The following is a 21,745-nucleotide window of genomic DNA, read 5'->3' on the forward strand; positions in this document are numbered from 1 at the left end:
AGATGTGGAAGAAAATTAGGGAGAAGCTGTCACGGTCCACTTCAGATGACAATCTCCTGACCAGCAGGTCTTTGCACCTTTGTAGACTTGTGTCTGCCAGAAACAGAGACAAAACATACGCTTTAAACCGAGGATCGAGCACAGTGGCCAGAATGTATTTCTCTGACTTTAACAGACTGACCACCCTCATATCCTGGCAAAGTGTGTGGAGGGCTTCATCCACAAGAGCTACATGCTTTGCGGAATCGCAACGCTTTAGCTCCTCCTTCACTTTCTCTAGCTGCTTCTGCAACAGCCTGATCAGGGGAATAACCTCAAGCTGGCAGTGTCAGAGCTGACTTCACATGTGGCAAGTTCAAACAGCTGGAGAACCTTGCACAACAAGGAAATCAGCCTCCACTGTGCTTGAGTCAGGTGCATCCTCACTCCTCGGCCTATGTCGTAGGTGGCCTTGTAGGCTTGAATGGCCCTTTTTTGCTCCTCCATCCTCTGCAGCATATAGAGTATGAAGTTCCAGGGTGTCACCATCTCTTGTTTGAGGTGATGGCAGGGCAGGTTGAGGAGTTTTTGCTGCCGCTCCAGCCTTCGGCAGGCAGTGGCAGAATGGCGAAAGTGTCCAGCAATTATGTGGGCCACCGCAAGCATCTCCTGCATGCTCCTGTCAGTTTTTAGGAAATGCTTCACCACCAAATTTATTGCACATGCTGGAAATTGCCCTTATGTAATGCCCGCATAATGTTACTTACATTGTCCGACACCACAAATCCCCAGGAGAGTGGGGTAATCCACTGCAAGATGAATTCCCTCAGTTTCTCTAAGAGGTTGTTGGCATTGTGCCTCTTACTCAAACCGGTGAAACACAGCATAGCCTGCCTCGGAAGGAGCTAATGTTTCAGAGATGACAGCCTACCCAGAAGGCTGTCACAGTCATACAGTATAGTCATTAGTTTGCCCTGAACCACTTGTCCGTGGTTAAGCGGACAGTAGGTACAACCGTATTTTTCAAGGCACCGAGGACACTTTTTTGGATGTCTCTGTACATCCTTGGTATCGCCTACCTAGTGATGTGAAATCTAGACAGGATTTGGTACCAGGGACACAATACCTCCATCAACTGTCTAAATCCCACTTCACTGATAGCGGACACACTGGACGCACATCTAACACCAACATAGCTGTCAAAGCCGCAATTTTCCGCTTTGCCATCAGATGACTGCTGTCGTACTTCGTCCTCATGGTGAACGACTGTTGGACGGTCAATTGCTTAGAGAAAGACTTAGCGGTCTTACGATTTCCCTCTGGGATGATGACTGACTCCCAGCAGCAACAGCAGCAGCAGTAGTAGGCGCACTGCTGCAGGATCCTCCGGAGAAATCCCAGATAGAAGAGGAGTCAGTCATGCCAGTGACATGTCCTGCAGGACTCCCTCCGATCCGGATGGAGGAGGAAATTGACAAGGAGTGACTTGCTGGTGATTTAGGTGTTCCTGGACTGCTTACGGTCCTAGCCACAGTTTCTGAACTAAACAGTGACTTCAGGTGACGCATAAGAGAGGATGTCCCTAGGTGGCCAATGGCCTTACTCATGCTTATTGCAGCTTTACATAAGCTACATATGGCGAGACAATTAGTGTCTGAATCTGGATAAAAATAATTCCAGACCAAAGAGGTGGATTATTTAGTCTTCTGCCCTGGCACGGTGGTGGCCTTTTGCATCCCACGGACAACAACTATCTCGCCCGGTGCCTCATTTAAGCAAACCACATCACCATCAGCAGAATCCTCCTCCTCATCAACTTTCTCCTCAGTGCCAGCTACATCAATTTCCTTCTCCTGGTGTACAACATTGACAACTTCAAAATCAGGAACTGGACTGTGGGTGATGTACACAAAGGAAAACTTATCGCACAGGAGAGTGATGAATAAGATACTAGAAAAGGTGGACCCCTGATTTTTAGTTACAGGTTTAAATGAAACCTAGGTTGACGGGGGTGTGCTACCACTGGACATCTATATATATCAAGCAACAGGGTTTGTACAGAGACAAAAAAAGAAATGTCACTGTGTGGTGCACCTAAGAATTGACACAATAATACGTAACTTTTAATTGGATAACTCTAAAATTGGTAGCGAAATAATGGACACACAATACACAAAAACATATATGACACAGACAGGTGTTTTAAAAAGGGTACTGATACCCTCACGACGCTGGGCCCCCAATCCCAATGAAATTTATGAGAATGCTTTTATTTGTGTACACATAAAATGCTTTGATGTTTTAGCAGTAACTTAGTACCTAGGACGTTCTCCTTAATTAGTGGAGAATTGACAGGTATGATACCCGGTCTGATAGGTACTCACGGCTGTTGTGCGAGTGATAGTATATGGATCAACTCACACAATTTTTACAGTTTGAGTGCTGGTTAATCTCGAATGCACTCTGAATTACCACAATTATAACAACAGTCCTGCCCCCTGTAATAAGTGTGGGTCTAGGAAAGGTAGTGGTGCTCTGCAGCAACGCTAGTCTGACCCGCTGTGTGGGATGCGGGTATGAGCCAGGCGATGGCGTCGGGTAGCGGTGTAGGTAACTGCGCCCGGTGGGAAGTACCGAATGCGGCTATGTTTGATGCCGCAGACGTTCCCACTTGCCAGTTCTGATACAACACGGTGTTAGTGCGCAACACACCGTGTCTTGCCCTGGTGAGATATGCCAGGTATCAGATCGCCAGAGCGTGCTGCAGAGGAAAAATACTTTAAGCTAAAACAGATCAAAATGCATTTATATCAGGGAAGGGAAGGGGGACACAGACGAAGTGTAACGGTCGGCGTACGCTTCGCCAAGGAGCTTTTTCAAGACCAACCTGAGGGGCAGCAGGAAGTTCATTAAATACCTGCCTCTAATGAATATTCATCAGATGCTAATTTCCAGGGTGTGACCAGGTAACAAGTTGGCTAGTGACTGCGTAGGGCATGTGAATTCAATTAGTCATGTGGAGTTGTAAATAATTAGTATACATGCCCGGTTGATAAAGTAGTACAAATAAAGTATTGATGTTTAGAGAAAGAAGGAAGAAATAAAAGTTTAAGTGTAGCACTTAACTGATAATATGGAGTGTAAAACTCTGCATAATGATGCAGTCCAGGTATAATGTGTGTGTCGATTATCCATTAATTATAGTGGATGCGTCGACATAAAGGAAGTGTCGACAATAGGATGGCAACGGTCTGATGTCCACAAAATAAGGTCTCCTAGTGTAGGGTATAACAATGCATATGCATCAGGGATCTCATTACTGGGCATATAGTGTCAATCTTAATTAAAGTGGATGCGTCGACATAAAGGAGGTGTCGACAATAGGATGGCAACGGTATGATGTCCACAAAATATGGTCTCCTAGTGTAGGGTATAACAATGCATATGCATCAGGGATCTCATTAGTGGGCATATAGTGTAAATCTTTATTAAAGTGGATGCGTCGACATAAAGGAGGTGTCGACAATAGGATGGCAACGGTCTGATGTCCACAAAATAAGGTCTCCTAGTGTAGGGTATAACAATGCATATGCATCAGGGATCTCATTACTGGGCATATAGTGTCAATCTTAATTAAAGTGGATGCGTCGACATAAAGGAGGTGTCGACAATAGGATGGCAACGGTCTGATGTCCACAAAATAAGGTCTCCTAGTGTAGGGTATAACAATGCATATGCGTCAGGGATCTCTATTTAGTGGGCATGTAGTGTAAATCTGTGTCTGATGATGTATTAGGTACTAAACAGTGGGATGACATATTATTCCTTCCTGAGGGGTACCTATTTTCCAATAATGGGATGAAAACAAGAATGACAGTATGATAATGTGAGTTGTGTATTTAGAGAAAGATGCTCGATAAATAATATGTGGGGAATGGATGTGACCCCCTGTCTCTATATTCCGGCGTTCCGGGAGATGCATGTGATATATTTAGACACACGCAGTCCCAGTCCTGTCGGAGCAGGAGACAGGGGTTGCATCTAAATGGGGAGAGTGAAGTGTGTGTCGGGGGGAATGATGCACAGAAATAAAACATATTGGAGTCTGTTTTCCAGTGTAATGGTGGGGTAATATGATATAAAACATAAAAATTATGCAGAATTGCATATGAAAATAAGTGAAATTATTCCGGTTGCACCGTGGGATATGTGGTGACAGGCTCCATTCATAGATGGATATTGCATTCAAATGTGAATATGGTGCCATGAATGAAGAAATGGTGTGATGATATAGAAGCAGGGAGGGAGAGAATCCCTCTAGATTGGTGAGGATATAGTCTGTGACATGCGAGTGTAAGTGGCATAGAACCACTGTACTGTAAAATGAAAATAACAATTGTGGTGAGAAAGGTGAGAAAGGAATTGTTGATGGAAATGGTAGAAATAATAAAAAATATGGGGTATAGGGTTGGATTCCCAACAGGTTAAGACAAAGAGGAATTTTTGGAGTGTAGTCCACTGACAACAGATATTAAAACTATAGAAAGACTGTATAATTATTTTCTTCGTTGAGGCCTCTGGGGGACATGGAGTCCATCAAAAATATCAGACGGGTCTCTTGTTTCAAAAGCTCCTTGTCCCAGTCTCCTCTCCTGATGGACATGGTGACTTTGGTCATCCCAAAGGCTTTAAGGCCCCTGGGACTACCTTGATGGTGTTTGAAGAAATGTTTAGCCACAGGAGTGAGTGTTTTGAATTTCTGTTGGTCTTTGGAGGAGTTTTTGATGCTCAGAAGATGTTCAGACAGCCTTTTCTTCAATGGTCTGCGTGTCTTCCCAATGTAATGTTTCCCACAGGGGCATTCTAAATTATAAATGACCCCTGCAGTATCGCAAGTGATATAGTCCTGAATTTTCCATTCCTTGTTAAATTTATCTGTGAATGAATGGCACGGAGTCATGTAAAGGCAGACCCTGCAGGTCCCACACTTGTAGGATCCTTGTTTTCTGATTTTGATCTTGGATTCTTTTTCAAGGTGGCTATGCACTAAGATGTCTCTCAAATTGCTGCTCCGTCGCCAGCTTATATCCACCCTGTCTCCGAGAACCTCCTCCAGGTCTTTGTCTGTTTTGAGGATACCCAGGTGTTTGTTCAATACTTGTTGTATCTCTCGCCATTCTTTACAGAACGTGCCAATGAATCTTATTTTCTCAGTGGTGTCAGGGATTTGCTTTTTGGGATGAAGAAGTTGTTCTCTTTCATGCTTGCTTACTGCTTTTCTCGCTTTCTGGATAGACCTCTTACTATACCCCCTGTTTCTTAGTCTGATATCAAGTTCATCTGCCCTTTTAGCATAGGTTTCTTCACGTGAACAGTTACGCTTTGTTCTCAGGTATTCTCCCTTTGGGAGCCCCTGGATTACAGGGGGAAAATGGGCACTCTCATGGTGAAGTATAGAGTTGGTTGAGGTTTTCTTTCTAAACATGTCAGTAATGATGGAGCCATTCTCTTCAACCCTTATGAGGAGGTCCAGGTATTCCACCTCCTCCTGGCTGACATGGTAAGTAAGTTTGAGGTTGAGGTCATTCTTGTTCAGTATGTTCATGAACTTGAAAAACAAATCAATTTCACCTTCCCATATCAGGAACAGGTCATCTATATACCTTAGCCAGATCAGGATGTGCTGAGTATAGATCTCATGGTCTTCTGTGAAGACCACCTCACGTTCCCACCACCCCAGGTACAGGTTGGCATACGTGGGGGCACAAGTGCTCCCCATCGCTGTCCCCTGCACCTGGAGGTAGAATTGGTCCTCACAGACAAAATAGTTCCTCGATAGGACAAATTTCAGTAGTTCAATGATGAAGTTGTGGAGTGGTATGTCCTTGTCCATACTTAAGAAGTATTCGGAAGCCTGTATACCGTATTTGTGAATGATACTAGTATACAGGCTTTCCACATCGCATGTGATTAACCAGGTACCTGGGTTCAATATGATGTCCTGTATTTTGTTCAGGACGTCCATTGTGTCTCTTACATAAGAGGGAAGAGTCAGAACGTATTTCCTGAGGTGATGGTCCACAAATTGGCTTGCTTTCTCAGTTAAGCCCCCCCTTATTTTGTGGACATCATACCGTTGCCATCCTATTGTCGACACCTCCTTTATGTCGACGCATCCACTTTAATTAAGATTGACACTATATGCCCAGTAATGAGATCCCTGATGCATATGCATTGTTATACCCTACACTAGGAGACCTTATTTTGTGGACATCAGACCGTTGCCATCCTATTGTCGACACTTCCTTTATGTCGACGCATCCACTATAATTAATGGATAATCGACACACACATTATACCTGGACTGAATCATTATGCAGAGTTTTACACTCCATATTATCAGTTAAGTGCTACACTTAAACTTTTATTTCTTCCTTCTTTCTCTAAACATCAATACTTTATTTGTACTACTTTATCAACCGGGCATGTATACTAATTATTTACAACTCCACATGACTAATTGAATTCACATGCCCTACGCAGTCACTAGCCAACTTGTTACCTGGTCACACCCTGGAAATTAGCATCTGATGAATATTCATTAGAGGCAGGTATTTAATGAACTTCCTGCTGCCCCTCAGGTTGGTCTTGAAAAAGCTCCTTGGCGAAGCGTACGCCGACCGTTACACTTCGTCTGTGTCCCCCTTCCCTTCCCTGATATAAATGCATTTTGATCTGTTTTAGCTTAAAGTATTTTTCCTCTGCAGCACGCTCTGGCGATCTGATACCTGGCATATCTCACCAGGGCAAGACACGGTGTGTTGCGCACTAACACCGTGTTGTATCAGAACTGGCAAGTGGGAACGTCTGCGGCATCAAACATAGCCGCATTCGGTACTTCCCACCGGGCGCAGTTACCTACACCGCTACCCGACGCCATCGCCTGGCTCATACCCGCATCCCACACAGCGGGTCAGACTAGCGTTGCTGCAGAGCACCACTACCTTTCCTAGACCCACACTTATTACAGGGGGCAGGACTGTTGTTATAATTGTGGTAATTCAGAGTGCATTCGAGATTAACCAGCACTCAAACTGTAAAAATTGTGTGAGTTGATCCATATACTATCACTCGCACAACAGCCGTGAGTACCTATCAGACCGGGTATCATACCTGTCAATTCTCCACTAATTAAGGAGAACGTCCTAGGTACTAAGTTACTGCTAAAACATCAAAGCATTTTATGTGTACACAAATAAAAGCATTCTCATAAATTTCATTGGGATTGGGGGCCCAGCGTCGTGAGGGTATCAGTACCCTTTTTAAAACACCTGTCTGTGTCATATATGTTTTTGTGTATTGTGTGTCCATTATTTCGCTACCAATTTTAGAGTTATCCAATTAAAAGTTACGTATTATTGTGTCAATTCTTAGGTGCACCACACAGTGACATTTCTTTTTTTGTCTCTGTACAAACCCTGTTGCTGGACTGTGGGTGATCCTTCCAGCATATGCAGAAGGAGTGCTGCAAATGGTGGAAGGAGCCACCTCTTCCCGTACAGTGATGGGAAGGTCAGGAATCGCAACCACCAACACCCTTGGACTCTCCTTGGGGATTTGTGATACCATGTCTTTAGAAGACAGAGTTGTTTGCTGTGTTTTTGAGGACAGCTTAACTCTCTTTACATTTCTAGGGGGGAAGAGAAGGATGATGAGGAGGGGTGTGATTGTCATGTGAACCTGAACCACTAGTCAAGAACATAGGCCAAGGCCTTAGTCCTTGCCACTCCGTGTGGTAAATGGCATATTGGAAAACTTACATTGCCATTTTGGATTTGACATGTCCTCTATGATGACATTGGGCATTGGCCTTGGCAGACAACGATGATGGAATTTCATGTTCTATGTCTTGACTAGTCGCAGCAGCTTCAGCACTTGGAAGAAGTGGTTCTTGTTCTTTCACTATTGGAGCCTCTATAATTTTTGTTCTCCATTATCTTTCTGGAGTTATAAAATATGCAGCAAAGGAGAGTAGTGTACCCCTAAATTACACGCACACATGGCAGAGACAGAAAAAATTACAGGGATTATTAATAACCTCTTTATTGGAATAATATTATGCGGCCTTCACAGGAGCGTAATGTACCCTGTCCCTTACACACACGGCAGAGACAGATAAAATTAAAAGGATTAATAATGAGTTAACCCCTTTATTTGACAAATATTTTGCTGGTGGCACAGGAGTAGCAAAAGGTTTGATATCAAGATATCGGTAGTTCGCTAGGTGGAAAGGAGTGGTTATACTCAAGCAGCAGCAATTGAAAAGGGTGTCAAACCCTTTATATAAACAATATACTGTAGTAGAACAGAAAAAAGGGGGGTTTGCTGCGCTTAAACAATGAAGACAGTATATGGTAAATTTAAAATATATACATTTTTAATAAACATACAAGTAGAATTGCATGTTAACCAGCATGCTTAACATGCAATTCTACTTGTATGTTTATTAAAAATTAATATATTTTAAATTTACCATATACAGTCTTCATTGTTTAAGCGCAGCAAACGCCCCTTTTTTCGGTGGCACAGGAGTGTAGTGTACCCCTAACCACACACACACGGCAGAGACTGAAAGGGATTATATTAGATCAATAACCCCTTTATTGGAAAAATGTTATGCGCCTTTCACAGGAGAGTAGTGAACCCTTACACACACACACCCCTTACACACATACACGACAGAAAAAAATCAGAAAAATACATCTTTATTCTTTTTTTTTCTTTTTTTTTTACAGTGTACAGCTGCCGGCTGTACCACTGGACTTTAACGTCAGTGCCACTGGACTTAATCAGCAATATATATCAATATCAATGTACTTAATGGCAGTATGCAGCAGCAGTGGACTTTACGGTTGGTGCCACTGGACTGGAATCAATCAGCAATATATCAGTGTACTGTATGTACTACCCAAATGGACTGTCAGTGCCACTGAACTGGACTACAGAACTGTACCTAGTAGTTAACTACTACAGGACAGGTATACTATATATCTATTAGGTGCAGGCACAGACTGTCCGTGCCACTGGACTGGACTACCGAACAAGGACAGGTATATAATCTATGAGGCACAGTCAAAGACTGTCAGTGCCACTGGACTGGACTACAGCGCTGTGAAAAATACAGTATATGATTATATTTATTAAAATTACATCTATTAAAACAATATTACAGCAACAGCAAACTATTCAATCTACATGCTTAGAGCCATATAATAAAGATAATTTTCCCCTTTGGATATTATTCAAATAGTTAGTGCATGCATGCAATTCAAGCGTTTTTTTTTTTGCTTCAACCGGTTTTTGCTGGGTTAGTAAAAATAAAGCATTATTTCAAGCTCAGTACCACCTATGTGCACATGGTTTAATAACTTTTATACTTAAGTAGGTCTCAGTGATCGGTGGGCATCCTGGCTTCCAGTCCCTGTTGGTGCACTCCGGCCACTGGTGCAGTCCGTATTGTGTGCAACCTTGTCTGAGGGTCACCAACCAGTCCTGGGTATAAGCATCGGCAGCACTTATACCCAGGACTGGTTGGTGACCCTCAGACAAGGCCGCACACAATACGGACTGCACCAGTGGCCGGAGTGCGTCACCAGGAACTGGAAGCCGGGACACCCACCGATCACTGAGACCTACTTAAGTATAAAAGTTATTACTCCATGTGCACATAGGTGGTACTGAGCTTGAAAGAATGCTTTCTTTTAACTAACCCAGCAAAAACCGGTTGAAGCAAATAAAAACGCTTGAATGGCATGCATGCACTAACTATTTGAATAATAGCCAAAGGGGAAAATTATCTTTATTATATGGCTTTATGCATGTAGATGAATAGTTTGCTGTTGCTGTAATATAGTTTTAATTGATGTAATTTTGATAAATATAATCATATATTTTTCACAGCGCTATTTCAAAATGTTCTTTTTTGGTAGGTTAATTGGCTCCCAACAAAAATTAACCCTAGAATGTCTGTGAGCATGTACATGTGGTAGGGAATATAGATTATAAGATCCACTGGGGTAGGGACTGATGTGAATGTTCATCTATACACTGTAAAGGGCTGCGGAATATGTGTGCACTATATAAGAAACTGGTAATAAGAAATATATATACTGTATCTCCTCAAAACTAAGTTTCTCTTCTCTCAAGGTCTAAGACTGTGCAGAAACTGTCCAATGCTACCAGGGCATTTGTTTTCACAAATATCTTACTCATTGGCTTTGGAGTTACTTGTCTGATTAGCAACCTCCAATTACAGGTAAGTGGCTGTGGAAATAACTAACCAATACCTCCATACAGTATATACAGTATTACTTTGCACATTGAGATTGGTTTCATTGCATACTTCATATTCTGAGTAATAATTTAACAGTGAATTTGGCATACATGCTTTAATACATTTTTGTTTGACCAACAATATTCCTAGAACCTGGAATGTGGCCTATTTGACAGAATTTGGCATCTAGTAAATTAATGGTAGTTTGAGCTGAGAGTTCCTTTCAGCTAATGTAGTTATTCAAGTACAGTATATGGAGGGTAATTGTCCCGCTGGCTCCTAATATTTTGCAGTACTTTTAAGCAGATTGCCCCTTACATGCCATAGCCAACCACACACTTGTGTTCATTCGAGTTAGCATTCTCGGCCGTCAAATACATCTCGGTAATTTACAAAACACAGCAGCGTTTGCCAGTATTTTTATAACCAAAGAGCTCATGGCTGGTTATGCGTATTTTTATAAATAAAGAGATTGGGGCTGGCTCACTGTGTGGGTGATCCCACACTATTTGTTTTTTTACATTTTTAATGTAATTTTAAACTTTTACTTTTACACAAAGAAGCACTGCATGGATCTGACGGATTCATGCATGCTACATGTTTAGCAGTGTTTGGCTGCTGGCAAACAAATACGAAAGAGTTAACATCGGAAAGAACACGAATCCTGCAAACACAACAGCTTAGTAAATTTTCCTCAATGTGGGGGAAAAGCCACCTAGTATTGGAGGATGGTCAATCTCTGTTGAAACTAGAGATGTGCGGGCTCGGATATCAGAGATCCGAGCCCCCACGGACGTCATCATTCCGAGCCCGATTCCGAGCAGCGCTCGGAGATTCCCGCCTGACTCGGTCCGTCCGCGTGATTAGAACGTCATCTCCCGGCGTCGGATTTCGCGAGGCTTTATAAGCAGCTGCCGCGCCCCCGCCATCTTCACTCCAGTTAAGTAGTGGGTTGGGAGAGGGTGTGTTGGTGCTGCTGCTGGGGCTTAAACTTGAGCTTGTCCTTGAGCTTTTGCAATCGCTGGTGCTGTCTCTCAGTGCTGCTGTGTAGTAGTCTAACTGTGTACTTGTAGTACTACTGTCTCCTCTGTGCGGTCTACCTCTGGTGTGCTGTGCTGCCTGTAATTGATTATTTTATTTGCTGGGGCTGTCTCCCTCAGTGCTGCTGTGTACTCTGTTCTCAGCTTAGGACAACAGTCTAACTGTGTACTTGTAGTACTACTGTCTCCTCTGTGCGGTCTACCTCTGGTGAACTGTGCTGTAATTAATTATTTTATTTGCTAGGGCTGTCTCCCTCAGTGCTGCTGTGTACTATGTTCTCCTCTGCTTAGGAGAACAGTCTAACTGTGTACCTGCCTGTAGTACTGTCTCCTCTGTGCTGGGGCATACCTCTGGTGCTGTGCTGTGCCATTTATTATATATATAATTATTAATTAATTATATTAAATATAAATATATATATAGTCCACTGGTGCTGCACTGCTGCCTGCACTGAATCTGCCAGTCTGGCGGTCTGTGGTCTGGGGCTCACTGGCTAATAAATAATTAAATACTGCCTGCCTAATAAATAATTAAATACTGCCGTATATCTCTACCTTTGTGGTCTGGGGCTCACTGCCTATACTGCCGTATGTACCGTCTGGTCTGGGGCTCACTGGCTAATAAATAATTAAATACTGCTGTATATCTCTACCTTTGTGGTCTGGGGCTCACTGGCTATACTGCCGTATGTACCGTCTGGTCTGGGGCTCACTGGCTAATAAATAATTAAATACTGCCTGCCTAATAAATAATTAAATACTGCCGTATATCTCTACCTTTGTGGTCTGGGGGTCACTGGCTATACTGCCGTATGTACCGTCTGGTCTGGGGCTCACTGGTTAATAAATAATTAAATACTGCCTGCCTAATAAATAATTAAATACTGCCGTATATCTCTACCTTTGTGGTCTGGGGCTCACTGCCTATACTGCCGTATGTACCGTCTGGTCTGGGGCTCACTGGCTAATAAATAATTAAATACTGCCGTATATCTCTACCTTTGTGGTCTGGGGCTCACTGGCTATACTGCCGTATGTACCGTCTGGTCTGGGGCTCACTGGCTAATAAATAATTAAATACTGCCTGCCTAATAAATAATTAAATACTGCCGTATATCTCTACCTTTGTGGTCTGGGGGTCACTGGCTATACTGCCGTATGTACCGTCTGGTCTGGGGCTCACTGGTTAATAAATAATTAAATACTGCCTGCCTAATAAATAATTAAATACTGCCGTATATCTCTACCTTTGTGGTCTGGGGCTCACTGCCTATACTGCCGTATGTACCGTCTGGTCTGGGGCTCACTGGCTAATAAATAATTAAATACTGCCGTATATCTCTACCTTTGTGGTCTGGGGCTCACTGGCTATACTGCCGTATGTACCGTCTGGTCTGGGGCTCACTGGCTAATAAATAATTAAATACTACCGTATATCTCTACCTTTGTGGTCTGGGGCTCACTGGCTATACTGCCGTATGTACCGTCTGGTCTGTGGCTCACCGGCTAATAAATAATTAAATACTGCCTGCCTAATAAATAATTAAATACTGCCGTATATCTCTACCTTTGTGGTCTGGGGCTCACTGGCTATACTGCCGTATGTACCGTCTGGTCTGGGGCTCACTGGCTAATAAATAATTAAATACTGCCATATATCTCTACCTTTGTGGTCTGGGGCTCACTGGCTATACTGCCGTATGTACCGTCTGGTCTGGGGCTCACCGGCTAAAAAATAATTAAATACTGCCTGCCTAATAAATAATTAAATACTGCCATATATCTCTACCTTTGTGGTCTGGGGCTGACTGGCTATACTGCCGTATGTACCGTCTGGTCTGGGGCTCACTGGCTAATAAATAATTAAATACTGCCGTATATCTCTACCTTTGTGGTCTGGGGCTCACTGGCTATACTGCCGTATGTACCGTCTGGTCTGGGGCTCACCGGCTAATAAATAATTAAATACTGCCTGCCTAATAAATAATTAAATACTGCCGTATATCTCTACCTTTGTGGTCTGGGGCTCACTGGCTATACTGCCGTATGTACCGTCTGGTCTGGGGCTCACTGGCTAATAAATAATTAAATACTGCCATATATCTCTACCTTTGTGGTCTGGGGCTCACTGGCTATACTGCCGTATGTACCGTCTGGTCTGGGGCTCACCGGCTAAAAAATAATTAAATACTGCCTGCCTAATAAATAATTAAATACTGCCATATATCTCTACCTTTGTGGTCTGGGGCTGACTGGCTATACTGCCGTATGTACCGTCTGGTCTGGGGCTCACTGGCTAATAAATAATTAAATACTGCCATATATCTCTACCTTTGTGGTCTGGGGCTCACTGGCTATACTGCCGTATGTACCGTCTGGTCTGGGGCTCACCGGCTAATAAATAATTAAATACTGCCTGCCTAATAAATAATTAAATACTGCCGTATATCTCTACCTTTGTGGTCTGGGGCTCACTGCCTAAATACTGCCGTATATCATTATCTACCTGTCTGGTCTGGGGCTCTCTGCCTAATACTGACGTACCTGTCTGGTGTGTGGCTCACTGCCTAATACTGCTGTATCTGTATAACTGCCTGCTGGTGCATACTCACTGACATATATAATTGCACACCAGTGGCGCTGTTCTGTGACATAACTCCACAATAATAATGGAGATCCAAAATATGGAGGTTAACAAACAAAGGAAAGATGAAGATGCACTTCCTCATAGTTCTGAAGCTGCTGCCACTAGTCATGACATAGGCGATGAAATGCCAACAACGTCGTCTGCCACGGCCGATGCCCAGTGTGAAGGCAGAGGGCATGTACAATTGAAACCAAACTTCCGTAAAAGGAATAAAACTATGAAATGTAAATCGTTGGAAGAGAAACTTAAACTTGGCAATATGCCATTTACGACACGGAGTGGCAAGGAACGTCTAAGGCCATGGCCTAACTTCATGACTAGTGGTGCAGCTTCAGATGACGAGGAAAGTCCTCCTCCTCCTCTCTCCCCGCCCAATAGGAAATCAAAGAGAGTTAGGCTGACACCGACTCAAAAAAGTCTGACAAAATTTCTGAAAAAGAAACAGAAAAAAATTCAGAAAATAAATCTGGAAATAACTCATCCTTCTAAAGACATATCCCAAATCCCCACAGAGAGTCCGAGGGTGGCGGTGGTTGTGATGCCGGACCTTCCTATCACTGTACGTGAAGAGGTGGCTCCTTCCACCATTTGCAGTATGCCCTCTGCATATGCTGGAAGGATGACCCACAGTCTAGTTCCAGATTTTATTAGTGAAGATGATGTTGTACACCAGGAGGAGGATATTGATGTAGCTGTCACTGAGGAGGAAGTTGTCGAGGAGGATGGAGACTTGGTTTGCTTAAATGACGCACCAGGGGGGAATGAGGCACCTGTGGTGGAAAAAGTTGTTGTCCATGGGATGAAAAAGCCCATCGTCATGCCTGGACAAAGGACCAATAAATCCACCTCTGCGGTCTGGAATTTTTTTTATCCGCATCCGGACAACAAAAGTATTGCCATTTGTAGCTTATGTAAAACTCCAATAAGCAGGGGTAAGGATCTTGCCCACCTAGGGACAACCTCCCTTCAACGTCACCTAAAGAAGCGTCATGGTTCAGTGTTTAGTCCAGAAAGTGCGGCTAGCAGTCCAGCGACACCTAAATCACTTGGTCCTCCTTTTGGAGCCAAATGCCTGAAAAGCACACCACCAACTCCCTCCTCGACAAATTCCTCCTCGATCCGGATAGGGGGGAGTCCTGCAGTCCATCTCACCTGCATGAATGACTCCATAGATTCCTCCGGAGGATCCTGCAGCACTACGCCTACTACTACTACTACTGCCGCTGCTGCTGCTGCTCCTGGAAGTCAGAGGGGAAGTCAGTCATCATCCCAGAGGGGAAGTCGTAAGACCGCTACGTCTTTCACTAAGCAATTGACCGTCCAACAGTCATTTTCCATGAGGATGAAATACGACAGCAGTCATCCTATGGCAAAGCGGATAACTGCGGCCTTGACAGCTATGTTGGTGTTAGACGTACGTCCGGTGTCCGCCATCAATGGAGTGGGATTTAAACGGTTGATGCAGGTATTGTGTCCCCGGTACCAAATCCCGTCTAGATTCCACTTCACTAGGCAGGCGATACCCGCGATGTACAGGGAGGTCAGAAAAAGTGTCCTCAGTGCCCTGAAAAATGCGGCTGTACCCACTGTACACTTAACTACAGACATGTGGACAAGTGGATCAGGGCAAACTAAGGACTATATGACTGTGACAGCCCACTGGGTAGATGCATCGCCTTCCGCAGCAGCAGCATCTCCTGCATGTCAGCTCCTTCTTAGGCAGGCTACGCTGTGTATCACCGGTTTCAAGAAGAGGCACAACGCCGACAACCTCTTAGAGAAACTGAGGGAAATCATCTCCCTGTGGCTTACCCCCCTTAGACTCTCCTGGGGATTTGTGGTGTCGGACAACGCCAGTAACATTGTGCGGGCATTAAACATGGGCAATTTCCAGCACGTGCCATGTTTTGCCCACACAATAAATTTGGTGGTGCAGCATTTCATAAAAAATGACAGGAGTGTGCAGGAGATGCTTGCGGTGGCACGCAAAATTTGCGGACACTTTCGGCATTCTGCCACAGCCTGCCGAAGGCTGGAGCGGGAGCAAAAACTCCGCAACCTGCCCTGCCATCAGCTGAAACAAGAGGTGGTGACGCGCTGGAACTCCACCCTCTATATGCTGCAGAGGATGGAGGAGCAGCAAAAGGCCATTCAAGCCTACACAGCCACCTACGACATAGGCAGAGGAGCGGGGCTGCACCTGACTCAAGCGCAGTGGAGGCTGATTTCCGTGTTGTGCAAGGTTCTACAGCCGTTTGAAGTAGCCACACGTGAAGTCAGTTCCGACACTGCCTGCATTAGTCAGGTGATTCCCCTGATCAGGCTGTTACAAAAGCAGCTGGAGAAAGTGAAGGAGGAGCTAAAGCGGAGCGATTCCGCAAAGCATGTCGCTATTGTGGATGAAGCCCTCCATACGCTTTGCCAGGATACGAGGGTGGTCAGTCTGTTAAAGTCAGAGGAATACATTTTGGCCACAGTGCTCGATCCTCGGTTTAAAGCGTATGTTGTGTCTCTGTTTCCGGCGGACACAAGTCTACAAAGGTGCAAAGACCTGCTGGTCAGGAGATTGTCATCTGAAGGGGACCGTGACATGGCCCCAGCTCCTCCTTCATTTTCTCCCCCACCTGTGCCTGTGAGGAAACAGCTGCGATTTCCCACACAACCCGCTGGCGGGGATGCAGGGCAGGCAGGAGGGAGTTTGGACATCTGGTCTGGACTCAAGGACCTGCCAACGATTGCTGACATGTCTACTGTCGGTGCATTGGATGCTGTCAACATTGAAAAAATGGTGGATGATTACTTTGGTGACAGCATCCAAGTAGACATGTCAGACAGTCCTTACCTGTACTGGCAGGAAAAAAAGGCAGTTTGGAAACCCCTGTACAAACTGGCTCTATTTTACCTGAGTTGTCCCCCCTCCAGTGTGTACTCCGAAAGAGTATTCAGTGCAGCGGGGAACCTGGTCAGTGAGCGGCGAAGGAGGTTGCTCCCGAAAAATGTTGAGAAAATGATGTTTATAAAAATGAATTATCACTTATTCAATGAAGAGCAGGAATTGCCTCCAGAGATTATAACGGGACCTGTGATTGTGGAGTCCAGTGGGGACGAATTGATAATCTCTGAGAATGAGGAAGTACACACTGAAGGGGGCGAGGAATCAGAGGAGGAGGAGGAGGAGGATGATGATGATGATGATGAGTGACGATGACATCTTGTTACTGTAGAGCCAGTTTATACAGGGAGATATTATGAATTGTTTTATTTTTTTGTGGGGGCCCAAACAAACCAATCATTTCAGCCACAGTTTTGTAGGCCCTGTCGCTGAAATGTTTGGTTTGTTAAAGTGTGCATGTCCTATTTTCGCAACATAAGGGTGGGTGGGAGGGCCCAAGGACAATTCCATCTTGCATCACCATTCATTATTCCTACTGCTGAGAGTCATTCATATGTGGGACTTGTCTTTTCAATGCATACAACTGTTTGCATTCCACTTGATTGCTGCACCTTCATGGGTGAGAATGTGATCTCCCTGACCTGGGGGACTCAGGGCTGGGGCAGGAAGGCTCAATTACACTTCTTTTTTTGGGCGGCTAACCTTTTTTTACCTGTCTGGTCTGGTGCCCACTGCTGAGAGTCATTTTTAATGAGGGTATTGTCTTTCAAATGCATATAGCTGTTTGCATTCCACCTCATTGCTGCACCTTCATGGGTGAGAATGTGATCTCCTTGACCTGGAGGAGTCAGGACTGTTGCCGGAAGGCTCAATTACACTTATTTTTGGCCGGCTACACTTTTTTTTACCTGTCTGGTCTGGTGCCCACTGCTGAGAGTCATTTTTAATGAGGGTATTGTCTTTCAAATGCATATAGCTGTTTGCATTCCACCTCATTGCTGCACCTTCATGGGTGAGAATGTGATCTCCTTGACCTGGAGGAGTCAGGACTGTTGCCGGAAGGCTCAATTACACTTATTTTTGGCCGGCTACACTTTTTTTTACCTGTCTGGTCTGGTGCCCACTGCTGAGAGTCATTTTTAATGAGGGTATTGTCTTTCAAATGCATATAGCTGTTTGCATTCCACCTCATTGCTGCACCTTCATGGGTGAGAATGTGATCTCCTTGACCTGGAGGAGTCAGGACTGTTGCCGGAAGGCTCAATTACACTTATTTTTGGCCGGCTACACTTTTTTTTACCTGTCTGGTCTGGTGCCCACTGCTGACAGTCATTTTTAATGAGGGTATTGTCTTTCAAATGCATATAGCTGTTTGCATTCCACCTCATTGCTGCACCTTCATGGGTGAGAATGTGATCTCCTTGACCTGGAGGAGTCAGGACTGTTGCCGGAAGGCTCAATTACACTTATTTTTGGCCGGCTACACTTTTTTTTACCTGTCTGGTCTGGTGCCCACTGCTGACAGTCATTTTTAATGAGGGTATTGTCTTTCAAATGCATATAGCTGTTTGCATTCCACCTCATTGCTGCACCTTCATGGGTGAGAATGTGATCTCCTTGACCTGGAGGAGTCAGGACTGTTGCCGGAAGGCTCAATTACACTTATTTTTGGCCGGCTACACTTTTTTTTACCTGTCTGGTCTGGTGCCCACTGCTGACAGTCATTTTTAATGAGGGTATTGTCTTTCAAATGCATATAGCTGTTTGCATTCCACCTCATTGCTGCACCTTCATGGGTGAGAATGTGATCTCCCTGACCTGGGGGACTCAGGGCTGGGGCAGGAAGGCTCAATTACACTTCTTTTTTTGGGCGGCTAACCTTTTTTTACCTGTCTGGTCTGGTGCCCACTGCTGAGAGTCATTTTTAATGCACATCAGGGTCAGGATCAGGCACATCATAATTAATAATCAATCAATCATAATCAATCAATCATAATCAATCAATCTATCATAATCAATCAATCATAATCAGAATCAAGCCTGGGCGGCTGCAATTAAAGTTCTTTGTGGGCGGCTAAAGTTTTTTTTAGTTTTCCAGTTACTGCAGTTTTATACATAGCTTGGTTTTTGTAAGTTGAAGACTTGTCAGTGCAATTTTCTTTTACAATATCCTTTATCTTTGCATGGACTTTGTGTATTTGGTTAGCATTCTGAGGTGTACACTGACTGCCTTCACCTTGAGCATGATCAGTTTCTGAAGCGGCAAAAATCCTTTTGTTTTGAAGATAGTCACTTTCTTTGCCGTTAGTTGTACAGGCTGACCTACTAACAGACACAGTTGCTTCGGAACAAGTTGTTGGAAATTTTTTAGGAGATAAAGCTGTACAAACCTTCTGGCCCCCCTTTTCAATTTTTAATTGATTTGCAAACATTTTGTAGTATTTGTCATATGTGCATAGCCTTTTAGAGAGAACTGCTTTTTCCTCATCAGATAACCTTTGTAATGATTTGACCTTCGCATCTCTCTCCTTTTTATTTAATGACAAGAACGATGAATACTTCTTTAATTTCTTCATCAACTGTTCTTTATTCATGAAATGGTCCGATAAAGCCTTTCCTCAAAACTTAAGTAAAGTTATGTTTCCTTGATAATACTTTCACAGCTCACAAAATTCTCATCACTGGCTTCCTTTTCTTTGCCACTTGATACCTTGTTTTCACAATAAAGATTGATTTATTTTTGATGACCAGTTGGGTACAATTAGTTACACATCTTTTTGGGCGGCTAAACTTTTTTGGGGGAGGCTGCATTTAAACTTCTTTGGGGGCGGCTGCAATTAAACTTCTTTGGGGCACAGGGGCACAGGGGGTATCCTGTAGTGGGCTGCCACACATTTTTTTAAATATGGATCTTTCAGCACAGAGACAAACTGCACATCAGGGTCAGGATCAGCCAGGTTGTTAAACGGGGTTTCGACCACTGTTGGAGCACTCCTCTTAAAGTAATCTTTTCACGAGCGTCCATCACTTTGATAGGCTTGTCTCCTGCCATGATCTGTTGCTTATTCGAATTCAGCATTTCACGGGCGTCCTGCACTTTACCCCTTATGCGGAAGCGAGCATCTTTGGCCACCAACTTTTCACGGGCATCTTTTATCCCTAGTTTTTGGCGTGCATCAGTCACACCAATTTTCTGACGAGCATCAAATGTTCTCTGAAAACTGGTGGCAAGTGGACGATTGTTCACAGATGGTTGGAGTCTGGATCTCACGTTTCCTATACCTCCCCTGTTACTGACCCTGCGGTACATCCCGGTGCCCACGGACATTCCCCGTTTCCTGATCAGTTCATCCAGCGACACGTCGGCCATATTCCTCCAACCACACAGCTGCTATATCTAATTTGATAAAAATAAAAATAATACTTGTGCTGTGTGGGACTGTAAAAAAGAATTCCATGCTGCTTGTGCACTGACGTCTGCCACTGAGTGCCACGGCCGAACAGTACCTAATAAGAAAATTAATTATTATAAATTCTGCTGGTGCACAATACTAGTATTGCTGACGTATCTACCTGTCTTGTGCCTAGTACTACTGTCTTATCTACCTGTCTGGTGCCTAGTACTGCCATATCTACCGTCTGGTCTGGGGCTCACTGCCTAATACTGCCGTATCTACCTGTCTGATCTGGGGCTCACTGCCTAATACTGCTGTACCTGTCTGGTCAGGGGCTCACTGCCTAATTTTTTTTGGAGCCTTGAGACTTTTAGGGATGCTGTACTAGCCGACACCTTTAGGTGGACTCTGGTCTGTCTTGTATCAAGCACAGTGGTCTCATGTGCATGAGATTGTTCTCTGTCCTCTTTTAAAATTGTGTCACCATCTTTATGGGTGAGAATGTGATCTCCCTGACTTGGGGGAGTCAGGGCTGGGGCAGGAAGGGTACAGGCTGAGTGGGGGTAGGGCACCCTTGTACTCTGCTGCTTTTGCCGGCTCCGGCCGGTAGCGTCTCCCTGGTGTCTCCCTGGTGTCCCTGGTGTCTCCTCCGGCACAGTTTCATTTCACCTCTGACCTCTCCTTTTGCGCTCCTGTGCCAGTGCCCCTGTAACGGTGTGGTGCAAAATAGTACCTGAATCTGGAGCTGATTACGGCGGCAGCTTCTGGATTCCTCACGGCTTCCCTCTTGCCTCCCTCATGATGCTGGCTGCTGGCTCTCTCTGTGTGCGCTGCTGTCCATCACCGCCGGGTCTCCTGCACGGAAACGCTGCCCGGCTCTCTCCTCTCTAGCGGGTCTCACTTCTGCACGCTTCCAGGCTGCGCACTCTGCTGCTCTCCTCTCTGTGGATCTTTAGGGTGCCCAGCCTGTCTTCTCTCTCTAAGCACGTGTCATCCTCTCTCACGCTGCTGCAAACCCTCCTCCGGCACAGTTTCATTTCACCTCTGACCTCTCCTTTTGCGCTCCTGTGCCAGTGCCCCTGTAACGGTGTGGTGCAAAATAGTACCTGAATCTGGAGCTGATTACGGCGGCAGCTTCTGGATTCCTCACGGCTTCCCTCTTGCCTCCCTCATGATGCTGGCTGCTGGCTCTCTCTGTGTGCGCTGCTGTCCATCACCGCCGGGTCTCCTGCACGGAAACGCTGCCCGGCTCTCTCCTCTCTAGCGGGTCTCACTTCTGCACGCTTCCAGGCTGCGCACTCTGCTGCTCTCCTCTCTGTGGATCTTTAGGGTGCCCAGCCTGTCTTCTCTCTCTAAGCACGTGTCATCCTCTCTCACGCTGCTGCAAACCCTCCTCCGGCACAGTTTCATTTCACCTCTGACCTCTCCTTTTGCGCTCCTGTGCCAGTGCCCCTGTAA

General features: G+C 44.8%; 1 protein-coding gene across 2 annotated transcripts in view; it reads left to right on the plus strand.

The window, feature by feature from the left end:
- SLC43A1 (solute carrier family 43 member 1) overlaps window positions 1-21,745 on the plus strand; it is a 229,498-nt gene that overhangs the window by 191,123 nt on the left and 16,630 nt on the right. For both annotated transcript variants that reach the window (XM_083146125.1, XM_083146126.1), the window contains exon 12: window positions 10,186-10,294. In XM_083146125.1, coding sequence (XP_083002251.1) covers window positions 10,186-10,294 — 109 coding nt within the window. The remainder of the gene's footprint in view (window positions 1-10,185; window positions 10,295-21,745) is intronic.

This window comes from Crinia signifera, chromosome 6, assembly GCF_055691185.1.
Source record: "Crinia signifera chromosome 6, ASM5569118v1, whole genome shotgun sequence".
Classification (NCBI taxonomy): Eukaryota; Metazoa; Chordata; class Amphibia; order Anura; family Myobatrachidae; genus Crinia; species Crinia signifera.